Source organism: Marasmius oreades, chromosome 6 (genome assembly GCF_018924745.1).
Source record: "Marasmius oreades isolate 03SP1 chromosome 6, whole genome shotgun sequence".
Classification (NCBI taxonomy): domain Eukaryota; kingdom Fungi; phylum Basidiomycota; class Agaricomycetes; order Agaricales; family Marasmiaceae; genus Marasmius; species Marasmius oreades.
The window spans coordinates 3,522,291-3,547,915 of NC_057328.1; the positions used below are offsets into that span (position 1 = coordinate 3,522,291).

At 46.5% G+C, this 25,625-nt stretch overlaps 6 protein-coding genes across 6 annotated transcripts; 5 read left to right on the forward strand and 1 right to left on the reverse strand.

Annotated features, from left to right (window-relative positions):
• The first annotated feature begins 2,020 nt into the window (after positions 1 to 2,020).
• On the forward strand, positions 2,021 to 3,335 carry E1B28_010599 (uncharacterized protein). The gene is made up of 5 exons (XM_043155576.1): positions 2,021 to 2,660; positions 2,744 to 2,808; positions 2,880 to 3,008; positions 3,072 to 3,138; positions 3,204 to 3,335. The coding sequence occupies exons 1-5, from the start codon at positions 2,319 to 2,321 to the stop codon at positions 3,261 to 3,263; spliced, it is 663 nt and encodes a 220-aa protein (XP_043008047.1). The 5' UTR covers positions 2,021 to 2,318; the 3' UTR covers positions 3,264 to 3,335.
• A 352-nt stretch (positions 3,336 to 3,687) lies between these two features.
• On the reverse strand, positions 3,688 to 5,674 carry E1B28_010600 (uncharacterized protein; the record flags this gene model as incomplete). Its single annotated transcript, XM_043155577.1, has 4 exons — positions 3,688 to 5,413; positions 5,469 to 5,509; positions 5,570 to 5,608; positions 5,661 to 5,674. 4 exons carry the CDS (start codon positions 5,672 to 5,674, stop codon positions 3,750 to 3,752), a joined length of 1,758 nt encoding a protein of 585 aa, XP_043008048.1. The 3' UTR covers positions 3,688 to 3,749.
• A 545-nt stretch (positions 5,675 to 6,219) lies between these two features.
• E1B28_010601 (uncharacterized protein) lies at positions 6,220 to 7,271 on the forward strand (the record flags this gene model as incomplete). Its single annotated transcript, XM_043155578.1, has 2 exons — positions 6,220 to 7,197; positions 7,266 to 7,271. 2 exons carry the CDS (start codon positions 6,220 to 6,222, stop codon positions 7,269 to 7,271), a joined length of 984 nt encoding a protein of 327 aa, XP_043008049.1.
• A 4,473-nt stretch (positions 7,272 to 11,744) lies between these two features.
• On the forward strand, positions 11,745 to 15,107 carry E1B28_010602 (uncharacterized protein; the record flags this gene model as incomplete). Its single annotated transcript, XM_043155579.1, has 16 exons — positions 11,745 to 12,020; positions 12,085 to 12,257; positions 12,316 to 12,341; positions 12,396 to 12,747; positions 12,811 to 12,944; positions 13,000 to 13,248; positions 13,296 to 13,333; positions 13,384 to 13,451; positions 13,503 to 13,579; positions 13,631 to 13,687; positions 13,744 to 14,134; positions 14,182 to 14,349; positions 14,403 to 14,768; positions 14,831 to 14,902; positions 14,959 to 15,024; positions 15,103 to 15,107. The coding sequence occupies exons 5-16, from the start codon at positions 12,837 to 12,839 to the stop codon at positions 15,105 to 15,107; spliced, it is 1,665 nt and encodes a 554-aa protein (XP_043008050.1). The 5' UTR covers positions 11,745 to 12,020; positions 12,085 to 12,257; positions 12,316 to 12,341; positions 12,396 to 12,747; positions 12,811 to 12,836.
• A 4,191-nt stretch (positions 15,108 to 19,298) lies between these two features.
• Positions 19,299 to 20,455, forward strand: E1B28_010603 (uncharacterized protein). The gene is made up of 3 exons (XM_043155580.1): positions 19,299 to 19,590; positions 19,652 to 19,785; positions 19,840 to 20,455. The coding sequence occupies exons 1-3, from the start codon at positions 19,385 to 19,387 to the stop codon at positions 20,136 to 20,138; spliced, it is 639 nt and encodes a 212-aa protein (XP_043008051.1). The 5' UTR covers positions 19,299 to 19,384; the 3' UTR covers positions 20,139 to 20,455.
• A 527-nt stretch (positions 20,456 to 20,982) lies between these two features.
• Positions 20,983 to 23,312, forward strand: E1B28_010604 (uncharacterized protein). The gene is made up of 6 exons (XM_043160782.1): positions 20,983 to 21,070; positions 21,127 to 21,858; positions 21,918 to 22,274; positions 22,332 to 22,641; positions 22,706 to 22,943; positions 23,017 to 23,312. Exons 2-6 carry the CDS (start codon positions 21,732 to 21,734, stop codon positions 23,068 to 23,070), a joined length of 1,086 nt encoding a protein of 361 aa, XP_043008052.1. The 5' UTR covers positions 20,983 to 21,070; positions 21,127 to 21,731; the 3' UTR covers positions 23,071 to 23,312.
• Positions 23,313 to 25,625: the final 2,313 nt, after the last annotated feature.

A 25,625-nucleotide genomic window follows, 5' to 3' on the forward strand; every position in this document is an offset into this window, starting at 1 on the left:
CAAGTTTTGTCACCATCTGCCCAGGAAACCCAGAATTCCAATATACCAGCCTTGTGATGGTGCTTGGTAATCTCCAGGACATGGATTTGTCAAAATACTGAAATTTACATGTTTTAACTATATTTAGGGCACATTTTGACACTGTGAGTCATATCTGCCACTCCAGAATCATAATTTCAATGAGTAGGAATGTTTTTGTGACATTTGACATCACTGGTGGGTCATATGAATTGCTCAGATCCAGATTTGAGCTCAAATCTAGAAATATATATGAACTACTGTAACCCCCTGTATATATCTGTCACAAAAAATCTATAAAATCACCAAGTATGGTTAAAAGCCTTATTTAGTAGTGTACTTCAGATCCCCAATGTCTGAAGTTGATTGGATAAGGACTTGGCTCACAATGGTTCTGTCATTGTTTAGTCAAAAAAAGGGGGGGAAAAGGGAAAAAGTGAAAAGATTCAGTGTTAACAAACTTTGCATGAGCTGAAGGCCTAATATTGCATCTGTTAGAGCTTGGGGAGTGTCTATAGAGCATATAATAATAAGGGAAGAAAGGGATTTTGGTAGGAGTGTCACCTTGTGTGGACACGTGCTTATATTGATCTGTATTCCCAATTAAGGAATTGGTGCCTGATTTGGACAAGACATGTGAGAATTGCCATATTTCCCTTAGTTGTGCACACCTTGCCCTCAAACTCATAAGAGAGCTCAATGAGATGGTAAGGTACATTTTCATTACTATACATATCATAGGAAAGTTACTAATTATCGTGCTAGGATGCCGCCGTCCGGCTTCCCCGTGTGTCTGGCTTCCCAGTCCGAGACAGTATCAATTATTGGGATGTCGAAAGACAGTGTCCCATGATGGCAGGCATAGGAAGGTCAAAACTACAAAATGTGTCCTCCACTGACCACTGGTCCTACCTTTGGATAATGGTAGCCTACTAATAAGCTCAAATTCATCAGATTTAGTCAAATTGTGGGCTTGTAAGTTAGCGTTGACAGTCATGTGCTGCATGGGAAAGCATTACTTAATATAGTAGGAGGGAGCAAAATATAAGATAACAAGCTTATGACCCGGCCCTTTGTGCCGAGTTTTTTTGCATGTTTATACACCTGCTTACTTGCACTCTGTAGGAGTTCTGCAGGTAGTGAACAGCATGAATCACCCATGGGGGGAAAGTTTGTGTCCCTTGGCCCACTGTATTCATGTCACATGACCCGTTCTGTGAATATCCTGTGTCAGAGGCGTAATTACACCTGTTCTACCTGTTACCCATGGAAAAAAGTATGGTGGGTATGGGACTTGTACAGGGTGACTAATCCATTCCAGCCCCATCCCATGCACAGGAAAACCCACCAACCTGTGCTGTTCCAACTTCCCTATCTGCAGGTATGGCCATGCTCTATCCCATTTTACAGGTGCAAACCCATGGGAAAAGTATTCTGTGTCAAATCAGTACATATTGTATAGTGGGTGACATAAATAGCAGGTAGAGGACTTGTACTGTGTACAGGACTTTGTACAGGGTGGCCTACCCCATTCCCTCCCTGTCCCATGCACAGAAAAACCTGTAACCTGTGGAAAACCCCACCAAGATAGTACAGTTAGAGAAGGGGAGAGGAGGGACCACAGAAACAGTGAGAGATGACAAATTATTACCAAAAAAGAGTGTGGGAATATAAAAGTTACATCTAATAACAGTTGAAGTATAGATGCATGTCAGATAACAGTAGGAATAAACAGGAACTTGAAAAATACTACATTAGCTCAAAGGGAGGGGACATGGATATTGTCGTGCATGCAGGAAATTTCGATCTCCGCTTTAATTTACCCCGGTCCAGTCGCATAGATCATTTTTTCAAGATAATCGCGACACTTCTCCCATAATATAAGGAGGATTTTCATCAAGGGGTACGCTTAGACTGTGGTACGTCACTGTCACAATCTCGTGCTTTGTGACACTCGTGGAAGGTCCGCTCTTGGACCCGTTCTACCATCTTCTCAGACTCCCAGGCCGTGAAGCAAATTTTACATTTTTAGTCTTTTTCTGTGCATGAGAATCGAACCGGGCCTAATCGAAATCACTCCCGGTTCAATACTTTCGGCTATTTACCGATGGGACTGGGAATTCTCAAATGGTGAGATAATTGCATATCCACCGCCTATCTTCCTTCATCAGCTGCTCCCGAGGCTGAGTAATTCGGTTTCCCTCGGGTACATGGAGACATCCAACACCTCGTCAGGTAGCCAGGCATCTTTACAAAAACAGTGCATTTCTTGAAGAAACGCCAGCGTCAGTACCATCATCATGTCTTCCCCCCAAGTAACCCTCTACACCGCTGCTGCACCCAACGGTTGGCCCATCTCAATATTCCTCGAAGAGCTCGGGATATCCTACGAAGCCATTAAGATGTCCATCTCCGACTCTGACATTGGAAAAGTCCACAACCAAGTCAAATCTCCATGGTATCTAGAGATCAACCCCAACGGTCGTATTGCTGCAATCACCCATAACGGATTCAACGTCTTTGAAACGAGTGCCATTCTGGCGTATCTACAAGCGGAGTTTGATAAGGAGAACAAATTTGGGTTTAGTCCCGTTGGAAACCCGAAGGAGTATAGTGAGGTGTTGCAGTGGTTGTGCTTTGCGGTATGACTGGGCGCATGGCGCCCTTTCTTCCTTTTGTAGTCATTGAAATTCAGGCCGCTGATACGTGCTTGGTATATATCTAGCATGGAGGTATAGGCCCAATGCAAGGACAACTCGGCCACTTCAAGATGTATGCACCGGAACAAATGTGGGCAGTCGTTTCTCGAATGTGTCTTTGGGGATTCGGCTCAACCTCAGGCTCCCCCCTTTTTTCAACAGCCCATACGCGCAGAACCGTTATCTAAACGAAGTAAAGAGGCTTTATGCGGTCCTCGATTCGCGATTGGCGAAACACTCATATCTCGCTGGGGATAAGTACACGATTGCTGATATCAAGGCCTATGGATGGTTGTTTCCGCATCTTGTCTTTCGTCATTTGATATTGACCATGAATGCATATCCATATACTAGGGTCCGACTTGGCGTACTGTTCGCAGAGAGGTATGGCCTTGATCCAAATGATTGGCCGCATGTGAAGGTATGTTCGTTAATGAGCTGCGATTTCCACCTTACTGATGTTTCTTTTCTTTTCTGTTTACATAGGAATGGATTGATAGAATCGAAAGTAGGCCGGCTGTTCAGAAAGGCGTGAAGGTACCTTAAATTTTGGGAGGATGGTATGATCGCGATGTACTATGTATTTGGATGAAGAGAAGGCTTTGAGTCGGAGACCTGCGGCGAACGAACACATGATCTGGTCTGTGCGATACGTTCCTAAGTATGTTATACCAGACTCGAGAAGGTCAGAGATCTGTGGAAAGGCTGACTATGGATTTTGTACGCGACAAGACTCGGTCAAACACGAAGGCGTTCAGTCCTTTCCCTATCATATGACCTCGTCTAAATCCCGCCCTAAAACATCCAGCGTTACCCTCCGCAACTGCTCCATCGCTGGGAGTCAAAGTTCGTCAATGTCGGCTTGACGAATAACTTGTCCGAGTCAAGGTGAGTTTTGAATCCGGAGTTCTAGATACCTGAGCTCTGAAACACATGGTGTTCATCGGTCGCTCTTATGAAAGCCATTCCGGTGCAAAAAGGAATACATATTTCGTGTAGTACTTCCGTAATACACCAATGGACGTAACCGTCTTACACGATGTATACACCCTTAGCAAGAACGCTGACCATCATCCCAGCCCTATCCAACTTTCTCAACGGCTCGTACACGCCCTCGTCCAATTTCCGGTCTAAAACAATCAGTGATACAGTCCTCAACCGCTCCATCTGCGGCCACAATTCAAGGTTGATCAATGACCAACGCGACTCTACCATCTCCACGAACGCTTTGTCCACGTCAAAGTGAGATTGAACCCGGAGTTCCAGATACCTAAGCTTTGGAATGGAAGGGTGTCTTTCATCGGTCACTCTGAGTTCCTCCAACAGTTTCTTCGTCACGTTTTGTTTGAGTGGGATATGGAGCTTCTTCAGGTCGATTCCATGGTCAGCGCAAAGTTCATGGATAGTGAGCTTTTGAAGGGCAGGAGTAAGTCGAAAGAGTCGTATGATATATGTATCATGTATGGGCATTCCAAGCAATGACAAAGTAGTGAGGCTGCACCCAGAGCGAAGAATGCAGGAAGTTATGGCATGATGTGGCCAGTTAGAGTAGAAAATCGGCTGTTCCACAGTATGGTCTTTTATATTCTCTTGCTTAAGAGCCACCTCCCCATGGATTTCGAGGGACGTGAGGGATGGGAGGGTCAAGACAAGGAATATATCGGTGAGTATGTTATATACTCCACAGCTGTTGAGAAAATGAAGAGAAAGAGAAGTGATGGGGGAGGTGATATGAGGTATATCATCGACGGTTTCTCGGTCTTCCTGGATGAGAGGGAAGTAATGACTACCGGTTCCAAGGGCAAGAGCCTTGCCGAAAAAGCGGAAGGAGCGAAGCTTTTTAGCAGCCTTGAGCGGCGCAAGGTCAACGTCTACCCTTTCCCATCTGTCGTACTCCAAATCAAGATGATGTAGGCCTTCCAACCTATGCTGTTCAACATGAGCGCGTACTTCGTCCCTAATTATTTCGAGACGCCTAAGTTTGGGTGCATTATTGATGCCCTCCATCGACCAATTATGCCAATCGCCCTCCAAGGTAGCAGATTCGAGCAACGGAAGGGAAGCAAGACGATCGTCGAGTGCGAGGCAAACAGTTTCTTCGCTCAATCTCTCCATGTTAAGATGTTTCCATCTATTCCGATGTTCAGACAATAGCGAAAGCAACGCCGCGTTGGCATCAATGAAAGTGTCTTCGAGCACAAGAGACAGTAGAGCTTCCTTTGAACGTATCAGAGCTAGTTTCACGAGCTCGGCTGCTCTGTCGCAAATGCGGACGGACAACATTGACCAAAGTTCTGGAGTTGCGATAGCAGCTTCCCTCCACCGAGAACAAACAGCGGCGAGGTCGAGAGCAGTAGACTTCCAAATAGCCTTAAATCCAAATGAATTGTAGCCTGATGCAGAAAGGAAGATTTCGCGTAGTGTTTCAGGAGGTATTCGGCGGATGGGAGACCGTAACGACTCGAACTGGGAGATTTCGCGCTTAATGAGGGAGATCTTGCTTCGAAGCTGTTCAATATATCCTTCATACATCTTAATATCCCCTTCTGCTGCCACTGTGAATTTGGAAATGTCCTGTTTTGAAGGAGGAACGATCGCGTTTGGAGAGCGAAGGATTGTCTCAAGCTCGGTGCTCGTCATTGGAAACTTGGACCGGCGAGGCTGAATTACAGAGGGTTGCATTGCTTCAAATTTATCTACGTTGAGAGTTGCATCAGTCGAGACTTGTAAAACAAGATATTTATTCGTTACCGTCTCTTTGTTCGCGGACGTGGGAGGAGAAATCGATCCCGCTGTTTGTGGGTGTTGACGTGATGTGGCCACGTGAAATGATGTAATAGGCCTTAGCTTACACCTCCGCCAGCAAATCGCGACGTATGACTGGTTTGGAACTTTTGAATACGCCGGAAAACGTCGGACGTCCATCAAGAAAAGCCTAATTACTTCAAAGAAAACATCAGATGACGCTCAGAGAACACGAGGAAACGGTAGTCAAAGTTTTGGGCGGCAGTCCGTGTACAAACCGTGTAGAACACCGGTTTTCATGTGGGATGGGCTTTGCGGAAGTGCTTCTTGTGGTGGCGTTGGTGACGTTAGCCGACAAGTCCTGCGATGATAAAAACATGGCCATTATAGACCCTTCCACAAATCACCCGTCCTATGAATTTCGATGATCGACTAGTACGCTTCCATCATCTTTCTATATGTGTATAATTCAACCATTGATGGCTCACCTTGATGTAGCCCAAACGGGTATCAACCAACTCCCGAAGACATATATAAGAACTGAACATAACCTCTCAAGATCTCACACCTCATCCCCCTCCACCCCACCCCACCCGACGCGTCATCATCATCAAGTGGCAAATCCGTTCCTCCCTCTGTATCCAGAACAAATGTGAGTCGTGGACTCTACGGCTCTAAGTTCTATCAGTCGCTAACTATGGCCAGAGTTGACCGCCTTTGCAAGACTAAAAGATATCCGAGTTTCCAATCATAAAAGATGACAGAATACGACTACTCTCCAGAAGGCTACAATCGATACATGGAGACTCAACAACGTATTTCGAGATGGGTGAATGACACGAATTCCCACTCCAGCGAGTTTAAAAGTCCGTTCGGACCTCGGTCAGATGTTTCCAAAGAACCTGTTTGTAGGAGCCTCAACTCTTCGCCAGCGCCGGGCGCGAATAAGTCACGGCCTCGACCACACGAATATCACGGCTCGACAACTGGAAGCAAAGATGGATGTCCCGATGTCAAGAGGAATACCAGTGTCCAGCGTCCATCCCCTCGAAATAGGACCGAGAGTACCGAATCAGACACAACTTACTATGACCCGGACGGGCCAGGGCCCATGCCAATGCATGCTCCTTCCTATCCATTACGAGCTGCTATTCCCGGGAAGCCTACGCAACCATCATCTCACTTAGTTGATAGCGCATCTCACAATCCATCGCACATACACTCACGCCATAAACCTTCACATGGCAATCAACCCAATCCCGTTAGCAGCCATCCCCATAACTCAACAGCGACCAGGGGCCGTACTCTCCCCACTTCTGGGCTAGCACAAGGCCCCAACTTGGTCAGATCGTCTTCCCTACCTCGATCGCATACAGATAGTCGTTCTGGTCCCAGTCAGGACCATCATACACACCATTCTTCCAATAAATCTCATCACCATCACCACACCGGTGGTGGCGGACACCACCACCACCATCATCATCACCATCATCACCACCGTCCCCGTTCCCGGTCGACGGGACCGTCGATAAGTCATTCCACCAGCTCGGGTACGGCTTACCAGATTAGCTCCCCTACTTTTATCGCTCCAGCTCCAGCTCCCGCACTCGGGAAAACTCGACCTTTTGTGGTTCCTTATTCTCCGAGAGACCGCGGGTACTATTATCCCGCACCTAACGAGCACCTCATGTCTAGTCCTGGATATATTATACCGCCGCAGAGAGGTATGGTTATGGTAAGTAGAGCGTCAGAATTTTAAATTGTTGTCGACGTTCGACTGATATCGAAATTGTTTCTTTTTAGCTATAATGAAAATTGGCTTTCCAAAATAATTGGGAGGACGTGTAGACCAGATATGCATTATTTCCTTCGTTTATGGGTTGTACAATAGAGATTGAACGCACTGTATTTTTGTACTTTTACATAAATAAAAAACGACGGGAACGTTGGAAAGTTCTTCGGATTCATTGGCGGCTTACAAGTTATACATGCCCGTTTCTAAGCTTAGCACCTTGGGCAGGACCATGACAGGTGACGTAACCCCCTGTTAGGGGGGGTTTTAGTCGTGTGGGAAATGGACCTAAGAGGTCTCGCTTCCGAAGTGCAACGTACGACTTCTTGCGCTTCGTTCGCTTCCTCCATCCGCGTCCCCTGCTCCCTCCTCGCTCCCTTCCTGGAATCCCGTCTCCCAACGCTTTTTTCTCCCATATGTCTCTCATCTACACTCTAACATGACTTCAAGGTTACTCATTTGACGCCGTGTGCAATCCTGATCTCACATCGCTCCGTCCAACACAGCATGGCAGTGGAATGGTTCTCCGAGTCGGTGCGACGATGGTGCGCTTTTTTTGCTTGCTCACCTACTGCCACTAATACTCCTCACAATCTCTGTAGGTTGGCCCCAGTATTTAGTTTCGTAACACGCTCAGCAAGCCCACCTACTGCTACTGGAAACAATGTGTACAGGATTTTAAATGGGTGCGTCACGGTACTCTTCCCATTCTTGTAATCTGCCTAACCCATAACCTCTCTTTGTAGTAGCCTCTCACCTCCATTATACTCATCTTCAACCTCAAGCTGGCTCTGTCAATGCATGTGACTCACCTAGGGCAAACGAGCGTTCAGTTAGTAACAATATCCCTCAAGTCCCTGCACTCTTTGGAGGCTCGCAAACTTGTAAGGCAGATGATTATCACATTGGCGTCAACAACCACGTCGGTGCGTTTGTTCCGCTTTCTGACTTCAACTGTCATTACCTGGCAGGCTCACAAGCACGGTTGACCACCAATCCCGCCTTTGAACTATGAAGTACAGCAAAGTACCGAACTGGACGCGAAGAAACTCAAAAGATAGAATGGCTCCGTGTCCTATCTACAGCAAGGTTAGGGATGGATAGTAATTGCACGGGCCAGGGTCACTGTACAATTAATTCAATAGTACACTATAATTTGTGTAGTACACTCATTTGCTATCGGCCAAGCTTAGTGCTCCGATACCCAGATATATCTTAATTATCACTCCTTTTATAATATTGTTTCTCATTTCTTTCCTCTTTTCCAAGTTTAGTACGACTGGTGGAAGACATGATTTAACTTCTTGCGCGCATGGAGGTCCCCGGGACACCGGCTAATCGATAGCCGATGTTTCCGGATATTTCCGCAACACAAGTCTGCATACCATGGGTGGGCTAGTTATTCTCCCACTTAGATATTTGGGTTTTCGCATTTGCTGAGGGTCTAAATGAATCTGTCAAGAACTGGCTATCTACCAATCAAAAATGAATTGGTGTGAAAATGGATCTTGCTGAAGAGTCGAGACGCGTCTAAAGTACATAGTACGGCTGACCGTAACCTGAGTCCTGACCTATCCTCACTTAAGCCGGGTGAACCGTTGAAGAGTCTCATATTTGAGATATTCCCTATTGAAATTGGATAATAAAATAGTATCTATAGTGAGCAAGGACAACTAGAATGGTGTGAATGACTGACCTTTACCAAAACAAACTTGTCCGATGTTTGGGACATAATAGAAGTACAAGGGGTCTGTCAGGGCTCTATTTTATTAAATATATATATAGTATCTCTCTATAATTACATTTATTTAGTTAACGCACTGCAAAGCATTTGCATGATTGTACAGGCTACCTTAATTTTATCGTCAAGTTCTACACGACGAACACGGGTGAGAGGCACAAATACTATCAACCAAGTTTGAAGCCAGCATTAATATGGTAACAGAAGGTAAATTGCACAGGATTCATGTACGGCTCGGTGAACATTCACAAAGAGCCAGCAAGCTCAGATGTGAGCACGGCAGCGCGGCCACCAAGCTACCACGCTGGTACACACAGAAACAATTGTGCCGGGCATTGGGTAGTGTGAATGCACTGGTGAGTAGAGGAGATTTGAGATCGCAACAGACCTAGGACAGTGGAGCGGGAAAGCCAAAGAAACGGGGACATGTGGCGTCGACGAAGGCCCAGTGGTTGAAAAAATCTGAGAATAGACGAGATGTTAAAATGGACGACATCAGTGCTAGGCAGATTTGGTACACATGGATCCCACATACTGCTACAAGATGAGAGTCGTTGTTCAACGCCGTGCATGGGGCTACTATTGATGACACACTTGAGTTATAACATTGGGGGAAAGGCAGACAAGCGCACGGCGCACCTCGAATCCTCATTGGACAATTTTTGAGGAGCGAAGTGGAACGAGAATATGTGCGAAAATGGCAAAGAATGGATGTTTAGGTATTAGGACTCGTAGCAGAGGATAGTGTGGAACCGTATCGAGCTATGAGCATCGCGCATACTGTAAGTGTAGACATTTTGAGTGATGAGTACTCTTTCAGTGAACGAACAAACCTGTTTAGGGTGCAGGAGCGTTACGGCAAACACTACAATGAAGAGGATGGCTCAGAAATTATAAGGAATATGGTACCAGGCGAGCAAGCAAAAAAAAGCGCACCATTGTTGCACCGAGAACCAACCCACTGTTATGCACCTGTGTCAGACGAAGCAGCATCGAATAAGCAACCTTGGAACTATGGCCAGATACTAGAGTGTAGATGAGAGGATATAGGAGAGTAAAGCGTAGGGGACGGGAAGGGAGCAAGGGACGCGAACCGAGGAAGCGCACGAAGCGCACGAAGTCGTCCGTTGCAATTCGGAAGCGGGGCCTCTTAGGTCCATTTCCCACACGACTAAAACCCCCCCTAACAGGGGGTTACGGCACCTGTCAAACTCCTGCCTAAGGTGAAGCTTAGTACTAGGCCGCGGATGAAGCGAATTTGCATCGTGACCCCAAACCGTGACCGCGTCCAGTGGTAATGCGCAATCCTCCCACCAAAAAGTTAGCCGAGCGTGCAGTTCCCACGGCTGGCCTCCCCGCCAAATGCTGAATTAAGAACGGCGAATGAGTTAATCTCAACATCGGCCACATACTCACTCAAACTCTTTAGGGATATCAATATTTGGGATAAAAACAAGATGATTTATCGGAGAAAAATCCGGAATTTAGTGAAATGCCAGCTTTTGCAACATGTAAACACTTGAATAATGGGAAATCTTTACTTATTCTCCGATAAATCATTTTGAATTGTTGCAGAAACCTATTTCCGAGTGGTTTCAGGGAGCAAGAAGCTCCAGGAAGCTCAACTAACTATTCTCCGCGGAATGAGTGAATCGAGTGAAAATAGAGTGTAAACATATGTAAACAAACGCGACGCGCTCGTCCAGAACACATTAAACACGCTGAACTCCCCCAAGGCTCTCACTGGAGGCATTTTGCTGTCATGTGGGAACTGTCTTGTCTATGTCATGTAAGCCGTATGTGGAAACGCTTATTGTGACTAAAATGTGACTCAAACAATAAACATTGATGAAATTTAACCTAAATGAGATTACAGTTTTGTAGTAAAATATATTAGTTGTTGTGGCCAATGCAGTGATCATTTGCGCAAAAGGTGCCGGAATGCTAACTCAATGCAGGGTCTTTGTCGCTTCAACGTCGATTGTGAAGTCACTAAGTCACGTGAACGGTGACCTTATGTAACATTGAATCAGCATTACAGCGGCTTTTGCACAAACAATCACTTCATTAGGAACAATAACTAATATACTTTAGTACAAAACTATTATCCTATTTAGGTTAATTTTCATGAATTTTTATTGCTTGAGTCACAATTCGGTCACATCAAACCCTTCCACATACGACTTACATTACTGCCACATGACATAGACAAGACAGCGCTCACATGACAGCAAAATGCCCCCAGTGTCTGTGTCTATGCCTCTCCAGCTCATCAAAAATGTCAAGGAGAAATTCAAGGACTATTTTGGATAGAGGAAGAGGAAGAAACCATTCTCAGAAGTACTAGGAGTTGCGAAGGGCAATTGAACGGTTTAATGCCGAAGTTGGGTTGGAGGGTGCAGGAGAGCTAGAGGAGGACGTTGTGGGGTTATAGACAGGTGTCGTTGGGCATAGGAAGGTGGGAGTAGGAGACGACGAAGCAGAGTGCGGCCGGGGAGCTTCTCTGATGAATATACTAGTAGCGAGGACAGCGCTGCCGAGTATTATAAGTAATTCAATATGGAATTTGATGGATTCTCGTGATAGGTATATCCAAATACAGCCATTCATTTGTACTACCCATTCCCATAGTCTGTACTACGATTTGAACTCTACACGAAGTTGCATGTCAAGTTGAAAGTCAGTGCTCATATTCGCCGCGTTTCAGACGCGACACCCGCCAAATTAGTGCTGACTAAGCGCACGCTCTCAGAACCGGCGTTGCGCATTACCACGTCCAGCTCCAGTCCTCCCATGGAGTCATCCAGCCCCAACCTTCCATTGCAACGTTCCCGTTCCAATCGACATTCACACTGGCAGAAACTTGGAGTCAAAGTCGTGTGCCCTTTGAAAACCCTGGAATCTAGGCTAGACCTTCTGGAACGCAAATCACGGGATTCTGAGGTTGAAATGTCGTGGCAAGTGGTGATACAGCAAGCAGCGGATGCCAAATGCAAGTCGACGGCGGATAACTTGAAGTTACCGCGTACGTTTCTCCTCCAGTAAAGGCTCTTTCAGGAAGACACAAATAGACTTCTTTTCCATGACAGCCTCCTTTTAGTATTTACTCTTTCTGCGCGCTCTCGTTCTCAGCTCATACCGTGTCGCAATGATGATGAAGCCTTTTCGGGGCTCCAAAACACGATAGAAATAACAGAGGATCCGAGTCATTTTCAAGGTTTTTCGGTGATGGTGCTTGAACACATTACTTAGTTCTTCCTCAGTACGTCCCCGCCTTATCCATCAATCTCGATCTATGGTTGATGTGGTACTGTCATCAGGTTCGAGGGTGAGCTCCCTGGTGTAGGTAAGTCGATTGCTCTCCTTTGGTGGTTCGGCTTTCCACTGAAACCTAGCATAGGTAGTTACACCATAGAGGTGGACAAGAACGCCAAAATGACAAGAACTTCAATGTATAAGTGCTTCTCGCCTTCGTGGGGGTGGAATTCGATCAAGGCTTGTAAACGATCGCGTTAGCGATCATCCCAAGGCAATTTGGAAACCGAGTGCGGATGTTCACGACGCCTGGAATGTTACTTATTCATGGACCGATAGACTGGGCGGATCGCTGGGCTGCAATGGGCGGATTTATACATCTTTCCAGGAGCATGAGAGCTGGTAATATCACCGCTCAAATCCCCCCGGAGTGTTGTTAGGCTGTTCAAGTTCCCATGGTCAACAACAAGCACAGGCAATCGATGAACATGCACAGGGCACGTTGCTTCCTCACCCTTGCCTCTCTCCGTCATCTTGAACTTAGGCAACGATGTCTTCAGGACGTTTCTTTGAAGGCGCATCCCATATGCAACTCTATGGGGGTCAATCATTCACGAATGCAAATCAAATCATCAACTACAACTATCCAACATCCACAGAACCTGAACCACACGACGACCGATGGCTTACTTTGGTGCGTAGATGACCAGTCATGGATTATCCTCACTGTGGCTTACATGTAGTGTCAGCATGGCGGACAAAGGCTCAGACATATAGACATGTGCGATATCAACATGTTGCGCGAAGTGTCGTCAGAGACACTTTCTGTTTCGTTCAAACTGAAGTCCACGAACCCGTTTCGAAATAGGATGGGGAGTGTTGTGAAGATTCAGAAAAGGACGCAAAGCGCGGAAATTGTTCCTGGGTTTGGAGATCGACGATTTACGGTTGTTTCACTTGAACCTGAGAATGAGCGAGACGTCGAGAGGATACAGAGGGTAAGATTTGGTCGTTAACGGAGACGCACATCTAAGCATTGGGCCAGGTACTGAAGCGGGCTTACGAAATTGCACTGTCTCGACGGTGTGTCTGATTTCCCAACTTCAGCTGTGATATTCCTAAATCCTTTAAAGTCGAGTATGGCTTACACAACTCTTTGGAGTGGGTAGGTCGATGATACCAACGCTGATATACCATGACGGTGCGTTTTCATACTGTCTTTACATTTCAAATACTTAAAGTTTGTATCTAGATGTCGTCGATGGGGAGACCATCATAAGACAATATGTGGAAGTACCGATTGTAATCTTTTACCTGACCTACATATATGTGCGAATGTCAATCTTATTGATCATCTATCTCAGTTCATCTAGTGTTTAGGCCAATTCTCTTTTCGACGTACATGCAGATGGGACTCTGCAGAAGTTGTCAATCCCAGTAAGTCTCTTTGTATCATTCCTTGCTGTCTAATTATAAATAATATCTTCATTCAGCTTTCGACCCAATTTCGCGACTGGATGTTCAATTCGAGAACTCAATCATTCCGGTATGACATCATAACCACGGCACTCACCGAAGACAATTCCCAACCGCGCTACTTTGATCGGCCCATCCCACTTCCACGTGGCTGCAATCCACCGCTTAATTCCAACGAGATAATTCGCGCTCTTCCGGACTTTATCCGGCTGATTTCAAAGCTTGGGGAGCAATTCAATGTTGAACGTTCAAATGCCTTTATCCACCGCGACGTTCTAACATTTGGCACTGTCGTCAATCTCACAAAACCAGGAATCCTCGCATACTTTCCTTCTACCTCGTCTCCGGTGTGGTCCTGCAATCTCCCTATCGGTACTCCCGACATTGTTCCCAAGTATTCAAAATCAGGTATTCTTCTGTTCAGAGTCTTTGCTTCAGTCCTAACTATTTCATAGTTCCCTCACTTGTTGAACTCACATTCACGACGAAGAACGACATATGGCAGATGGATATTCAGTTCTCATTACGACTACCGGATGAGGTCTGTCAGCGGCTCCGGAACTCTTACCTCGTGCAGTCATTCCCTTTCTACAACGACAATGCTGTTGATTTTAACAATTTGGGTATAAAATTTGTGTAGCTATCTACTTCGGTGCTAACGTGCATCATGTTTTAGTATTCATCGACGAGTTTAGTTTCCTGCTCAATGGGACCTTTACGTCTGATCCGTCAAGTTGTGATCCGCCGCAATATCTACATGTCCCGCCTCTTTCGACCGAACGGATCGACGACATGCCCTCCCTTCACCCGCCATTAAAAAACCGATTATTTTACTGGTCATTCGACCGTAGTGGAAAGACGCAGATTGCAGAGGAGGATTGGGAGCGGTATGGAATTCCAAAGTTGAAAGTAGAGATGTATATTGGGTCGCGCTGGTGGTGGCTTTCATATGGGGCAGTTCGGGATTATTTGCGCTTTAATGACTATGACCTGGGTGGTCAACAGTTTGCCAATGATCATGGGTATCCGATTCTAGTCAAAGGTATGAGAATTGAACTTTCGGGAGTTCAGTCAGGGGTTGCTCATGAGATGTATTCCTGGCAGGTGAGCCTCACATCCAGCTGAGATCAGGAATGGTATCATGGCTAGGAGAGAATGTGTTCAAGCCATTTGGAGGTCAAGGAGTTATTCTACGTGTATTCTTCTTGGGTATCACTGAAAGTCTTCTACAGGTTCGTCCAGAAAGATAGTTGTACATCACCGAGTTGACCGGGCAACCCCAGCAAGCGCAAACCCTGGTACTACATTTTTCTTGTTGCTTCTCGCCATTTCTCTCTGTGTTTTCTTACTCAGCTACTTACTCGTCCTCTTTAAAGGATAATGCATTGTATGTTATAGAGATTGAGCATTCTTTGTTATAAAATGGTGAACTTGCTATCGGACAGTTCTTCACAGTGTTGCTTGGACACAATGTCCATGGACAAAATGTGTGTCCCGTGGACAGCGTGGCCGACAAATCAGTAGCGGACACATTTGTTGTCCCACAGGAAAAACAGTGGGCCGGTCTCCATCCACCTACCCGAGCGTCGTTCGTAGACAACGATAATCAATTATCGATCTGTTCGTCGCTGCCCCATGATCGTGGGCGTGTGAAGGTCAACTACAAAATGTGTCCGCCACTGACCTGTCGGCTATACCTGGTGTCGGACACTAGCCGACAGTGTCCTGAGCAACACTGGTTCAACTTCTTCGGATTCGACTAGCTCCAACTTTCCTTTCTCCAGTCTCCCATGATCTACTGGCAGCCCCAACCTTCCATTGTAACGTTCCCGTCCCAATCGACATTCACGTTGTTTAAGACATGGAGTATGGCTCCTGGACTTTGAGAGCGTCGCCAAATTCTTGAATGAGCAACGAGCGACGGAGAAAGCTTCAAAATCGGCTCTGGATTTAAACTAGATCTGCTCGACCAAAAAACGTGGGATGTTGAAGGGAAAATGTCGTGTTGGCCGTCGCGAGTAATAGAGCAGGCAGCGGATGCTAAATGAACGTCGACAGTGGATACCGTCAATGATCACCGTGTACGTTACTCTTCCACGATCTGTTTAGAGTTGGAAGACACCCTGATCGAATACTTTGCAGCGGTATCAGGGTTCTTGTTTCTAGTGTACCACCGAGGAACTGGAATAGAAGTGACAAGTAGCAAGCGTTCCGGGTTTAGCAGCGCCGTACATGGCAGACAAAGTTTGTTTAGGTTTCAACGGGGATCGTTTCCCCGATGTCCGAAACCAAGTGTGGATATGGAGTCTTGAAGAACACGAGGATCCCTTTGGAATGGAATGGGGGCGAAAGAAGCACACAATTTCCCCGGTGATAGTTCGTCCGAGAGTTGCCTTCGCGTTCGAAGTCGTTACTAACCAGAGCTTTGAGGGAAAACGGTCTTACTGGATTCTGTAAATCCCATATGTTTGACTGAAACAAGCTAAACAAGATGTGAGCCGGACAAGATTAGTATCAGCGATGGATACACATACGTAGGTGAATATTACAAATCGGCGTCGATCTTGGTCAAGGATAGTTTAGTTTACCTAGTGGTGAGCTCTTCCAGCTCTAAATCAGTGTCTATAATCTAAAAGCAACTATGGTACTTAAACGCGTCAAAAAATCATTTGATTTTTTTGCGTGGTTTTTTTCCTCGCAAAGTCAAAATAATGTCGCGCAGTTTGGGCCGTTCGTCGCAAACTCAACTCCGTAATTCCGCACAGTCACGATTTCCGAAACCACACAGTTGAGACTACGTTTCCACTCGCGCAGTTTCGAGATTCAGTTGCATGTTTTTACTTTTTTTCATCACACAGTTTAAACTTTACTGTGACATAGGGCCAGGGCTCGGGGTCTTTGATACTTTGGAGTTGCACATACAAGGTAGTTCTCGACGTATTCAATACTTAACTTTCAACAGCGTAGAGTGGTCAAGAAATAGATTGGAAGGTATAACCTGGTCAGCTAATGTCCAGAGGCCCTGTAACGTGTAAGAGTTCACTGATGACAAGATCTACAATGTTATCGAATACGGGTACGATAGGTAATTTCAAGATAAAAGAGGGTACGTCATTCGTCATTCATACAGGGAAAGAGAAAGCCTTGTTCAAGGTGATCTGGAATGTCAAGAGGGAAAACTGGTCGTCAAAGCCTTCGCTTCACTAATGCCTTCTTTTTAACTTGAGGACCAGTTCCGATAAAATAAAGGCCCGAATGAGGTAAGGAATGGGTTTGGACAGAAGGGGCTGATTATAGGGAGGTTAAGTGACTCGGAGGTGAAGCTTTGAAGATGAATGTTGACGTTAAACATTAAACCCTGACGACGAGTCAGTCATTTGAACACCTAGGATATGTGCATGGCAGGCTCAATTTGAGATGACGGGCTCTGAGGAAAGTATTTCGAACTCACCGTTGACCCTTGCCTTGCCCTTGCCACCAATAGAGGAAATATAGTCAATCCCTCATCCAGTCTTGATCCAGTCTGATTCCTCCTTCAAAGCAGGTTAGTTGTGGTGTGTGAAAAGAAAAATTGAAGTTCGTGGCCCCTTGATCTTTATCACTACCTGGAGCAGACTGAAAAAACTGGTTCATGACGGTGAAGGGGAATGAGGAAACGAAGGCTGCCAGCAAAGCATTGTTGTCAGCTGTTTACTGCAAGCAGCGGTCCGCCGCCGCCGATTGTCGGCTTTTGCCGGATAACTTGTGATAAAGACGTCACCTTTACTAGTGACAGCCGAAGAATGCCGAGGCACGCCATCACTAGAAAACCTGACCGGGTTGACCGGGTTACAATAGCCGGACTGTCAATCAATAGTGCGAGGAAAATAATTGCAACTGTGCGGGGAAAGCGCACAATCCCAACTGTGTGATTAAACATTTTTCTGATTGTGCGATCAAGTCCTGAGAATATGACTGTGCGGATTTGCGGGGCTGAGTTTGCGACGAATGTCCCAAACTGCGCGATGATTTTCTGACTCTGCGGGGAAATTTTTTCACGCAAAAAAATCAAATGATTTTTTGACGCGTTTAAGTACCATAAGCAACGATCAGCGTTACCATTGAACGTGAAAAAAAATCGATTGCTCGCCGTTGGGATAGCCCAAATTCGTGAAGTCGTTGCAACACTTGGTTCGATATATCAATCTCAGGCATCACCGTTCCTAACTTAACGTCTCTCCCCTTCTCGGGTTCATATGAAGCGACTGTTCTCCAAATTAAACAATTTTCATAATCCGGATTTGCACAGCTCCTCCTGAATAAGTTAAACCCGGCTTTGAATCGGCTTGAGAAGCGAATTTTCATCACGCGCTGAACACCTTCCGAGGAGAGTTCGCATAGCATGTGAATATCGAACATATATACCCACCCAAACGTTCCAGCTTGATATGAAATATAAACCATAACAATAGCGACACAGAGTCCTACGCACCAAAGTAAGCCATCGCTCATCACCCCTGGAACTGTACGATCTAGGTCCTAATTCCTCCCGCACCAGATGATTGCAGAAGTCATTGAAATGTGATAACCGTATTCGCGTTTAATGAGATGGGGGAGCGAGAAAGGTGGAATGCATACACTCCCGGTCGGTGGTGCTTTTCGACGCTCGATTCCGGGAACAGTGGTCGAGGGGGGGTTTGAGACCTCCCTTCTCCTCTCGCATTTCCGTGGTGAGGTACCAGCTCCATCCAACAGCATGCCGCCCCGAATATTGTTCTAGACGCTATGCGAGTCCATCAAATTGCCCTGTCCAGCCATGCTTGTCAGACGTGTCATAACAGTGATAACACGCAAGCCGTAGATCGGTCCACCCTGTGATTGTCTAGCGTATTGGTGCAACATCTGTTTCTGGAGTCGAACACCCTCAGTTGTGCGCAGTTAGAGACAAGCGAAGTAAATTCAGAACTGAACTTTGAATCCACAAAAGCGTAACTACGCGAGCTGTGAGTTACAGCCTAACAACCTGAGAAGGCATTTTTAGGGTGACAGAGTAAATGACATGGGTAAGTGGTTTTCTCACCTGGAGAAAACCGTGTGGACGGTGGTGCTGAATGACAGGAACGACGTAACAGGCGATGTCACTGCTTTGGACGGGGGTAAGTATACATTCGTGACCATTCGTGAACGATTTGCGGCGCACGATGAAGATTTCCATCATTCGAGTTCAGGGTAAAATGGTGGAACTTGAATGGAATATCTGTCATACGTACATGCCATGTCACGTTCGTTGAAAACATTGATGGACAAATTGAATATGGCAAACTTTCAGAAGAAAGCCTAAACTTTCGAGCTTGCAGATAGTGACCAAAAATTAGAGCAGCCTGACCTGAAAGGGCGTCCAGCTTATTGCTTTTGAGGCATAGCACGGATGGTTTGATAAATAGGAGGGCGTAGAGACTGTTTCAGAAAATAAGTAATAAATGGGACCCTGACTGAGAGCGTCGTGCGGAAATGGGGGTAGGCATTACCAAATTTCGGTCATTGATCATACGATTCCAAGTCTTCACACGGTTCCCCAGACCTACTTATATCAACGTGATCAACGTACGAATTTTTCCTGCTTCACGGTTGACCACCAGCACCAAATCCTCGCTCATTACTCTTGACGACTTCTCCATTATGTTCTCCTTGAAGTTCATTCCTCTTTGTGCGCTTGCCATCGCCTTTGTCAATGCCCAGTCGTCCGGTTCTAGTGCTGCTGGCACTGACAGTGCTACTGCCAGCGGTACTGCCAGTGGTGCACCACCCACGGGTACTGCAGGCATCACGCCATGCATTCTACAATGCGTCAACACCGCTGCCACACAAGCTGGCTGCCAGTCCTTGTGCGTACTAGTTTTCTTTTTCCCATTACGCGTCCGTTGGACATTGAACACTTTTCTTTAGCACCGACCTTAATTGCGTTTGCACCAGTGCAGCTTTCCAAGCTGCCGCCGGTGCATGTTTGCAGTCGACTTGCACACCTGAGGAGCTTCAAACCGCTATGGGTCTTCAGCAAGCTAACTGTGCAAACGTTGGCAGTGCGTCTCTTTTATTTTCGTTTGTTTTCTCATGTCACTGATATCCTGTTTCAGACTCTACTTCAAGCGGAGCCTCTGGTACCGCAACTGGAACGGGTGCGAGCGTAACCGGCACTGGAGCGGGAACGGGAACTGGAGCTGGGACTGGAGCTGGGACTGCAACGGGCCCAGGCACTGGAACTGGAACTGCCAAACCAACAACTGGCCTAGGTACAAGCGCAGGGACGTCCTCGGCTGCTGGAGGTTCTCAGACAGCTGGCGGCAACGGTGCTGTTGCTCTTTTCGACACGAGCTTCATGGCTGTCGGTGTGGCTGCTGTTGCCGCCGTGGTTGGTGGTGTTGCGGCTTTGTAAAGGAAGAGAGAAGAGGTTTACTCCTAGTCGACGGAGAAAAAATCGCATCTCGAACGATTATTCACTGTTCTCATTCTCTAGTACCTACCATTTCTTATGTTATACTGTCGCTATTGAAGAGTTTCTGTACGGACTAGCATTTTTTTGGAGACTTTTTACTTTACCAGTCACGATGAATTGAATGTTACTCTTTTTGCTAGTTAAAACCGCAGTCACCCCACAGGTGGAGTGTCAATTCTACACCTACCTTCACCGTAACGGGCTGTCCTTGACAAAGTCGGAGTCCTCGTTCGAAGTCCAATCCGATTCAATTTCAAAGCTCCAGCAGTTTACGACTTTACCATTGTGTCGCAGCTGTATGCGCGCAAAGCAAAAAGTTCAATATCCAAGCGCATGGGAACCAAAAACAAGCGTCCCATAACATCATACCACGTGCTTGCCACGTGCAAACGTGTCGTTTCTGCTCTTCGTCGTGCGGTCCACTCAACTCTCCGCCTTCTCCGCCTTCATTGTCGACGTTGCCAGCGATGCCTGACGCCTTCAGGCTTGACTTACGAGAATTTAAGTGTCCCTTATTTTGCTGTTTGTTTTTGGCCAAAAACGGTGGGAAGAGCCAAGAAAAAGGCTCAAAAGTGGTGGAAAGTCTTTTGCAAGTTTTTTGGGCATAATTACTGATTATCGTCAACTGGTTTCGAACGTCGATGGGGATCTCTTAACTCAAACTTAAATATCCCGCTCTGGTCAATATCTAGCGGCACATAGCCTTATACTGAAGTTCTACATGGATTCTCGACAATCTCAATGCAAGTCAAACATCAAGTTCTTCAAAATTCATCTGTCACTGGATTGGAGTCAATTTCACCTGCAAGACCAGGAGGTGTCACTTACGATATCCACTAACACGATTACGATCCTTAAACTTAAAGTCCCTGGTAAGTGTATCGACTGTCGAGATCGAATGCTCAAGGCCTTCACTTATTATTGTCAGGCGGCAAAGACGGTCATGATAATGCGTGAAGGAGATGCAATTGTTTTCTCGACCTGCGCAGCGATAGCAATGAGGTTCCGAGACACAAAATACGAAATTCGGGCTGAAGCAGGCAACCAATCTGGCGACTCCTCTGGCAGCACTTATCAGTATTTTCCTCGGCACGATGGGGGAATCTATGAAGAATGTCAAACGAACTGCAATTCGGAGCCCGTTTCTTTTAACACAATCTTTCCGGCTTTTTCTCGTAGGCCAGAGTAACGCACACGTTTCGACGGTTCACGGGAGCTAGGATCTCAAGGAACCACTAAAAATCCGCAATTGTGTTGAATGTCCCCGAGTTGAGCGTTAAGCGGTGCTGGGCGCTGAACTTGATTGAAGTCAAGGCGTTAAGGTCATAAACCGGAAAGAGGGGGGAACATATCGGATGAGCAGCTTTGAATGACTGCTTGGTTTTTATTTATTCAAAACCCGGAACGTTTCGATGCGAGGATGCGAACATCCGAGTTTTACCGTTATAATCCGGGGCTCTGAAAGTCTTTTAAAGTTCCGCATTCCTGGCTTCTAACCGTCCAGCCCCCCCCCAACTTTGACCGTCGCCCGCCATGGTTTTCTCAAACACCTTTACTATTGCTGACGATATTCAATTGTACTACACCGATAGCGGTGCCCCTCCAAATTTTCCTGAATACACCACGTTACTTGTATTACACGGCTATGGATTCGGTGGAGGTACGTATTCTTCAGCAAACTGCAAGGTCCTTTAACGATCGCTGAACCTCACCTCATAGCTGGATTTGAAGCTATGCAGTCGCACTGCCACGACTACAACCTACGCGTGGTCGTCGTAAACCGGCGCGACTACCGGGGATCAACTCCCTTTACGGATTCAGAGCTCGAGGAAGTTCGACAGGGAAACCCAATTTTTCTAGAGCGACTAGCCGTTCACCTAGTCATGTTCTTGAAGCAGTTTATCGAAAAGGAAAATATTCCTGTGATCACGGACAATCGAAAAGGAGGCGGACTGGCGATTATGGGATGGTCTCTTGGTGCGCTTACAGCTATCGCCCCGTTTTCGAATCCGGATTTGTACGATGAAGAGACGCGTGTGATACTCGAGCGTTATGTTAAAGGTCTGATACTCTATGGTGCGTATTTATTTGCAGCCTTTTTTTTGAGTATCTCATTTGAGAAACACTAAATAGATCCTGCCTACGCTGCTCTCGGCTGCAGTATTCCCCCCAAGGTTGATCCTTCCAAACTATATACCCTTTGGACGGATCCAGATGCCGCCCAAATGAGTCCAGAGGAAGCCATCCAAAAGGGTCTTCATTGGGGCAGCTCGTACTACCAATATACGGTCACTAGTGAGGGTGTTCCCACCCTCGAAAGTTTTGAGAAGACAGCCTCCTTGTGCCGAACGGAAAATTCCCTGGCTGATTCTTGGACGCAGAACGACGCCATGCGAATGCTTGACCCGGAAGGAAGTCATCCTCTCCGCGCTGATACTGGACTGTAAGTCTCCGTTTCTGGTTAATGATGCCCCCTATCTTTGTCAGGCTCAAATTCTACTGCATAGACTTGCTCCTCAGTGGCAAGCGATCACAAAGGACGCCGCACATCGGGCGCTCCTCAATGAGTCCCTAGCTCAGAAATTTCTGCCGCAACTTTCGGTCTTATTTCTCTATGCTCCTCATTCACCCTGGATGGCGGTTCTGGCTCACATGGAAACGTACAGAATCTATCAGGAACATGTTAAGCGGAAGGAAGCTATTCGGCTGATAAACTTTGTGAAGTTGACAGGTGCTAATCACTTTGTGAGTTCGGTTTGATTTTCCTGTACGTCGCTTCCGGTGAATTTGACTTGATTAACCGCTATACCCTTCCCAGATGCATGTCGCCAATCCCAAATTGCTGCTGGAAGTTATAGCAGGAAACTTGTAGGCTGCAAGTCAGTCGTCTCAACTCGAACGACGGGGGGTTCAACTACCTCCGTCGCCGGTTACATGTACAGTACAAGTTCCGAAATATATAGTTGTAATCGACCCTTGACATCAAGGTACGCATTGAACATGGCGGGGTTGCCGGTAAAGTACGTAAGGGATATACTACTGAACCTCCTTTAATGATGCCCCGTCGGGCTCAAAGGTTTGTGCCATTACTAGGGAGTACGCGCTCAATTATAGGGTCAGTCAAACTTTCAAGGCTTTTACTGGCAGATAATACTATGTTCGAAGAGAAATAATACATGATCGTCTAAGATGGGGTTTTGCGGAGGGTCGAGGGATCGAGCCAGCGGGTGGCGTGGAGCCCTGATCCTCTCAAAAATTCATACTCATGGGATCCCATCTTTGAGTATACTCCATGGGGTTCGGCCGCTGATTTGTATAGTCTACCTGTATGGAGGTAAAATTAGCCCCTTAGGATTGGTTTCTAAACCAAGAAACAGTTACTTATGTAGCTAACGCGTTATTACCGAGGTATGCATTCTCCCCGTACGCCGAAGGATCTATACATTCCTACATCATCAGAACGAAGCATTTTCGTTCCCCAGCATTACTACCACTTATGAGTCTGCTTGCAGATGCCTTACTACCCGTGTAAGACGCAGGGTGTAATGGATACATGGAAAGTATTCTCAACCTGTGACTTACTCAACCATTCTTCGGTGTTTCAATGGCGTCCATCGAGTTGAGGTGACTGGTGCTCGAGAACGCGCAAGGAGTGCAAGTCCGATTACCAGTATACTGCGTAATTGCGGCGGCCCAAGACCCACGAAGATGGAATATCGCCACAATTGGTGATAGAGCTCGCTGCTCGCGTGTCAGTTCCATGTCGTTCAATTTACAGCTACAGTAGTCCTGACACAATTGAAGGCATGTTGATGCCATTCGTGGTAGATTTAGATCTATCCGAAGGGCAGTCCGACTCGGAGGTGCGAGGCGAGGTACTGACGCCCCTGCTGATTTGAAAGTTACTATGTAGTTATCCGGGTCTTCGCGCTCTGAGTCTTTACGCTCTTCCCGTTGTAATAGAAGTGATTTCTTCCCCCAATTTCGTTGTCTACAAGGCTAAAACACTAGTCAAACAGTAACTCAAACTACACGAGTGAAAATTCGCCCGCCGCCAAGAAGAACCGTCGCGTCGGTAAGTTTATCCTCGCGCGGACCCTCCCGCCAAGGCCCTCGGAGGGCAGGACCTTTCCCAAAAGGCAGAAGATCGGTTGAGCATGCTTTGATGCGCTGAGATAAAATGAAAAGGCATTTTCTGGGTCCATCTAGACTCTAGAGCCCCAATCTCACTTGGTAACAGTAACACGTACAATGTTCCCTTCTGTACGCGTATATACGGGACCAGGTTTCTGGCAAGCCACACTATTGTGTCACCAACTACCTCATCGCCCGGATATCCAAGATCAAGGGGGGTTTTCAATTCTGAACTTCCTTACGTTGAAAATAGAAATCCCTTATCGGTGAAAAATCAAAAATGCTGTGTTGATCTTGACAATTAACCCCTATTACGTTTTGCCATGTGCCCCGGGAACTCAATTATGATCGACCATTTTCCGAGAACACCGAATCAACCGGTTGATACACCTGTCTCCACATCGCATCTGGCTGGCGCCTGGTAAGCTCTAGCCTGACGACTGGATTCTAAGCCACGTTCTGTAAATGGGCGTGGCGCGACACAACGCGCGCCATTTTAGTTCAGTTTCTTCAACAGGAACGACGTTAGAGACCATTCTGACTGCTCAGTAAGTACTAGGACCCCTTACTACATGTTTATTGGCGTATCCATTTCGTGAGGGAAAACAAAAGAATGAAGTTTTGGAACCGAATCACCTTCGTTGCCGGTTACCATCGTGCTCGGCTAATATCAAACTCCCTCCTCCCTCCTCACGTTCACCAGCCTCTTGTTGTCGTCTTGTCGTCCCCTTTCAAGTTCATCACTCTTGAGTTATTATCAAAGGCGTTTTGAACCGTCCATGTCGATACTTTTACGTTTGGGACTAGCCTCCGTGATAATCTTCAAGCCCTTCGTCCGTAGGGCTACACTCTCCCAACGCGAAACGGCTCTCTGTCATCAAAATTTCCGTCCGCTGTGTACAACATAAGTGGGTGGTTAATGGGTGGCGATTATTTGGATCACCTCTCTTTTCGAACCAATTAAGACCCGGTTTATTGGGTTGGAACTTCTTTAGGAGCAAGGTCGGGAATTACGCAAACCTGGTAATTTGAATTCGTGCTTGTGCAGAATTACGGATTCACTGCCATCCCCGAGAAATTCAATATAGATGTGAGCGACAGGGCAGGTCGTGAAGGCGTTTGTTGGCACGTATCAAGGAGTTTATCGAGGAGCCGCTGTGAATCTGAACTAAATCTGAAGCGTCAACATGTTTAAATTGACCGTTGCTCAATAATCAAGTCCGCCAAGTTGAATATTTACACTGAATACCAGGATCAAGGCGATAAACGTCCCCAGAGATTTCATATATATCG